Source organism: Carassius gibelio, chromosome B5 (assembly GCF_023724105.1).
Source record: "Carassius gibelio isolate Cgi1373 ecotype wild population from Czech Republic chromosome B5, carGib1.2-hapl.c, whole genome shotgun sequence".
Taxonomy (NCBI): Eukaryota; Metazoa; Chordata; class Actinopteri; order Cypriniformes; family Cyprinidae; genus Carassius; species Carassius gibelio.
In genome coordinates this window covers 13808301-13814300 of record NC_068400.1, presented here as the reverse complement: position 1 = coordinate 13814300, position 6000 = coordinate 13808301, and the positions used below count along the sequence as shown (strand labels likewise).

Here is a 6000-nt window from a genome sequence, read left to right as displayed (position 1 = left end):
CCAATAAAACTCGTTTAAATAATTTTGGAATAAAATAAAAAAATTTACCTGGAATATTTCTAAATTAATTGCCAGAATTTGGAGTTAAAAGTGAGTGCAGCACCAGGACAAAAAAAAAAACAAAAAAAAAATAGCAGAGAAATACACCTGTGTTCAATTTAATGTGGAAATGATAATAATTGAACAAATATATTAAGACATTAAAATGTTTATTATTATTTACAGCTGTATTGTTCATACATTTTGAAAAATACAGCATATTTATTTCCAGAATAACTTATTTTAAGACGCACCAAAAAAGTTTATTTATTTATTTATTCATTTATTTATTTATGTATTGGTTTAGTTCAGTGTGCTGTACTACTTGCTCTTTCTTTTTAATTGTTTCTGAAATTAACGTGCAATTGTAATTGTAAAAGACTTATAAGATTACATAAGTGTATTCTGCCGTGTTGCACTGACAGATCGTTTCACTTGTCCAAAGCATAAACCTCATAAACTAAATTATTTTTATTTTTTTCCCTAACACTTGTTTTTGCAGTGCATTGCGAGATACACTGTCAGAAAAAATCTGTAAAGAAATGGAAAATGTCCCGACAGAATATCCTCGACCCTAAAACACAAAAAATCAATATGGAAAATGCTATCATATTAACACTGTGACATTTCTGTAAGTGAGTGTAAAGTTAAAGCCGCCAGTGTTTTCGGGCCTTCAGCATCAGTTTCAACACTCGAGGTCTCAAGAGGTCAAAAGTTCAAGTTTGTTTTTGTTCACTGTCACTTTATTTTCTCGCCCGGACTCCTCCCGTAGTTCAGCAGGTGTGGAGAAGTATGGCAGTTATTCCTCTAGACATCTAACAGCTAAGAGGGTTTGTTGAGTAAGGACTGACAAGCGTTGCTCAGCCAATCAGATGCGGCCGTTCTGAAGTGACATCAGCAGAGTCGCCCTCAGGGGTCTCATGCCACAGCGATGGCTCCATGATGGACGGCCGCACGTCTTCGCACCTGTGAAATCAGATAACTACAGCGATAAGAGTTAAAAACACTTCAGTGAAGTAGACTAAAAACCCTCCCATGCACTTAGCATGACCGGGTCAGTCGCTGAGCGCCGGGTTCATTCCCCTTCAGCCCGGAGCGCTCGTCTGTCTCTGAAAGAAACAAAATAGATTCATTTTCCCACACTTGCAAATGCTGCCACACGGCATGAATGCTGACGTATCTGTTTTACTCTTCCACCACAGCGTACGAGGGTAAACTTTATAACTAATCACAATCAGAAAGAGCTTTATTGCCAGGAAAGGAATATGTTTTTGTGACAGAAGCTTCCACAGTGCAACAGAATGACATAATGCAAAAATGTTTTAAAAAAAAAATACACAATAGATGGTATTTTTGTGCACAGGTGTGTTATTTACTGACATGGTGTTGTGTTTTGCACATTTATTGCCACGTTAACTGTTAATGAGATGAATATACAGTATATCACCATACTAACTTTTGGACATTATATTTTGTATTCCGTACTTTCTTTGATTGGTACATTAAAATATGCGAATGAGGCATTATCTAATCCGATTTCAGATTTGAACTCAGGTCAGTTGCATCAAATACAATAAATACTCTGTGCTTTTCTACCTCTGCAACTAAAGCTGGTGTTTAATGGGCGTTTTTTTTTTTGCAGTGTTGACCCTATCATACGTTGGTGGCCGGAGTTTGTGTCAATAGCCTCTGCCAAAACAGGTCGGGCTATTTGCACTTGGTGTAAATAGACACTCCTTTATTTTGTTATTGTAAACAACGTTTTTAAGTCCATTTCTGCAGCTTTGAGGTCATCTACGTGTATATGCTCCTCTAGTTAACTTGTAGCACATACGCATTTCAATTTGACTCTCTTAACCTTCCAGAGAAATAGACTGCTATATTGATGACATCATCTAGAACTAACAAGTGTTTCGTCCAATCAAATGCTCTCTAAAAAGAGCCTTCTTCTTTATAACACAGACAGCAAAATCAACAACTGATAGTTTCTCCTCAACTTCAACAGGAACATATTTAAGCATGGATTGATTTATGAATAACTTTATTAAGTTAAAAACTATTAAACGGCTACTAAGCAGAGCAAATCCACCACCATAAAGACATGATGCTGGTTATAACTTTAAAAGTGTGTTTATGTACAGAAGAAGTCTTAAAGGCACAGCAACAAAAACAATAAGATTAAAGGTCTTAGCAAACTGAATCAGAAATATTCATCATCCGTCATAGAAAAATTTGGATCAGGTTTGATTTTCTGCATTTGTCGCAAGCAGTTTGGACGCAGTGGGACAGGTTTCTGTGTGTTACGGTGATGAATATGAAAAAAAAAATGCATTAAAAATATTGGATGCAGTGTGCAAAGACCTTAATAAATTAAATGTTTTTGCTTCAAGAAATAATAATAATACAAATTTAAAAAAACGCAATGATAAAACTATATATGATGCTGGAACACTGTCAAAATCAAGAGTCTGCCATTCATGAATCTCAATCTGATCCGTATGACCTGTGTAGATTTGCTGTGTTCTGTGAAGCAGAAACACGTTGACATCTGTCTTGTACTGTAACTTCCAGCTGAATGCACGTAAAGCTCGGCGTGGATGTATGCACTTTTTGTTTAACGCAGTCTGCAAATGATAGTTCATTACTCAGTGCTTGTTTGCCTTAAACCAAGCGTGACAAATTAGGTTATTCCTATCACGCTGAGACACAAAAACTCAGGAAGATATTGGCTCGGTGAAGGGTAAATATTACCTTATATAATTTGCAATAGTTACACACACACAAAAAAAAAATCACAGTTGTGTGTCATATTCAATTTGCTCAATAAACTCCACGGAAACAGCTTGTTATACCAGCAATTATGAGCAATTGTCTCATGCTATAAAATAAATGCAAACTTTTATGTTTTAGGTCAAGATTAAATACTTTTGATAGATTTAAAATCTAGAATAATGTTTGAATCATTATCACCCTATGTGTATTTTATATGAATTTAAATGTCTTTTTCCCTAACAGTGCTTGGTTTTTTAACATTTTAAGAAAACAGCTCTGATATTTTCTATTAAAACTGGGTCAACTTTAAACTGTAATAGTTTGCAGTTTTTTAAATAATTTCCAGGATTTTAGGAAGATCGTTTTGGCAGCTTACAAAACATTAGGAACAAAATGGATAATTATTTATGCAAATATGGTTATGATGTCAGCAACATGAACAGGAAATAACCAAATTTGTTAGACAAAATTAAAGTGTATTCTAAAATCATTCTTAATCAAATATTTATCAATATTTATAATAAATTGTTGACCCTGCAGTACAATACAGTTTTGTTTACTTTTAGTCTTTTCTTTTTGTGTGTGTGTATGGCATTTTCAAAAATATAAAAATAAATATAATTTGTTTAATTTCAGAAAATAACATGTTAAAATAAACAAAAATGTACAAATTTAAAAATAATAAAAGTTCAACATTGTGTTCAATAAAGTTTCTTTGTAATGTGGATCTCATGAGACATGGAAACCTGCTGAAGTTCAGAATAACAGAGACTGGTTTATGCACGGAATAATCATAATCAGAATACAGAGCATCTACACACATCTCTTACTAAAACTATTTTCAATTCACATTATTCTCAAATGTAAAATAAAAGCATGTTTTGAGGCCAAAATGAACTTTATGTGTTAAATAGACAATATTTTAAAATATTTTTTTTTTAAATACAGACATCTCCTCATACTGAAGCTATATTCACATTATTCTTATTTTATTTTTAATTTCAGATATATCAATGTAAAATGTGAATTTATTTTTATTAAAATGAACCATATATATGTGAAATGGACTATATTTTAAAAGAAAAGATTACAACTTAAAATATTTTTAATACAAATATCATTTTGAATGAAGATTGAAACTATTTTAAATTTACATTAGCTTTTGTTCAGTTTTAATTTAGTTCAAATATCTCAAATGTGAAATTAAAAGCATATTTTGAGGCCAGAGTGAATCATGTACGTGCAAAAATAACTATATTTTAAAATAAAGGTTTTTTTTAATTACAAACATCATCTCTTACTACAACTTTTTTAAAATTAATTTTTCTTTGTTCATTTTTTATTTATTTATTTCAAATATCTGAAATGTATAATTACAGCATATTTACAGGCCAATATTAACCATATATGTGTGAAATTGATCATATTTTAAAAGAAAAATGAAAAAGTGTAAGATTTTAGATTTTTTTATTTATTTTTAGTACCAACAAACTTTGGTAAATTTAGCACGTTTGAGCAGAAATGCATCCTCTACAGTGACCGAGAATGCAAAGGACAAATAAATAGCACAGCGAGATAAACATATACATCTTTAAACATCAACAGTAATACTACACTCTCTTCCAGAGACTTACATCAAGATGTTTATGGCACTTACTCTAACACAATTTGTCTTAAATAAAGCTTTGCAGGTTTACTTGGCACATGTACGTAATAAATAGCTAGTCGTCTTTATCAACACACAGCTGTTTCGGCTTGAGTTTCTCTTGAAATCCATATTCAGCGACAGCATTGTTGTACTGTATGCAGTGTTTTCAACTTTTTTGCATGTATTGCATTTGTCTATTTACGATCTAAACGTGTTTTGTCCTGTAGCTCCTCTAGAAATATTTGGTTAGGATTTGTTTTCCTTCTTCTCATCTCATCTTCACATTGGCCTGGCCAGCACATCTCTGAAGCTGGTTAGACTCGAGACCTCCTCAGCAAAGCCGAGGTCTGCTTTCATCTGTAGCACGAGTCGTTTGGTTTGGTTTGGTTTTCTTGTCCTTACAGCCTCGGGATTCTGGTTGGCCTTTTACTGGAGGTTTGACTGGCTGTTAGGTAGTGTTTGCAGTGTTTAGTCTCAGGGTTTGGTTTCAGGAGGCGAAGTAGGAGCTCTGCATGGAGTAGAGGCGGTCGATGGGGTTCCCCACGCGGGTCTGGAGCGATCCCACCTCGGACGCGGCCAGGAAGCAGTCGCTCAGACTGGTCAGAGACGTGTCACTGTCAATGTCGTGGAAAATCGAGTCGTTTCCTGAAGAACAACAACATAAACGAGTCACATAAAACAGCAATTCTGAAGAAAATGTGAGAGGGGTTCGTTGTTGAAATGTTTGAGATCGGTTTGATTTTTTTATTCGTTTTGATTTTTGAAAATAATAATAATAATAATAATAATCTTCTGCTCACCAAAGCTGCATTTATTGGATCAAAAATACAGTAATATTGTGAAATATTAATATCATTTAAAACAGTTTTTTTCCATTTGGATGTATTTAAAAATGTAATTTATTCCTGTGATGCAAAGCTGAATTTTCAGCTGCTTAACTGTAGAAACCATGCAGGATTCATTATGTGCTGATTTTGGATATATTTCCTTTCAGCGTTGAAATTTGTGCTGCTTACTATTTTTGTGAAATTAGTAAAATGTTTTCCTAAGGATTTTTTTGATAAATGTATAGTTTTTTTTTTTTTTTTTTTTTTTTTTGTACATAGAAATTTTTGTAAAATTAAAAAAGGTATTTTTCTTTCAAAGCAAATCATATTTACCCCAAACTTTATCTTTACAGTATGTGATAAAATTCAATTAAATTGAATAAATAACATGAAATCTTTCATAAAACATACAGTTTAGACAATGACAATGTTTCAATATAGAAAGTAATCAACCCTTAACTCATCATAATAAATGTACTGCTAATTTTAAGAAAATTTACTTCAATACAAATTCAATACAATATAATTTACAAAATTATATTACGCTAAATATTATATTATTTTCATTCTTTCAAAGACCATCTTTAATAAGGAAACATGTTAATTTCTTAAGAAAAAAAAATCACCATTACTCCAAATTTTTCAATGGTAGTGTGCATTATGATAATATAAAAAGTGTAATATAACAGTGATTAGAGAGAGATATACTTAATC

At 32.3% G+C, this 6000-nt stretch overlaps 1 protein-coding gene across 2 annotated transcripts in view; it reads right to left on the bottom strand.

Moving 5' to 3' along the window:
- Positions 1–4261: 4261 nt before the first annotated feature.
- The window catches only part of LOC127957727 (LIM/homeobox protein LMX-1.2-like), a 45099-nt gene continuing 43360 nt past the window's right edge, over positions 4262–6000 (bottom strand). For both annotated transcript variants that reach the window (XM_052556373.1, XM_052556374.1), the window contains one exon: positions 4262–5104. In XM_052556373.1, the coding sequence (XP_052412333.1) occupies positions 4947–5104 (158 nt within the window). In that variant the 3' untranslated portion in view covers positions 4262–4946. The remainder of the gene's footprint in view (positions 5105–6000) is intronic.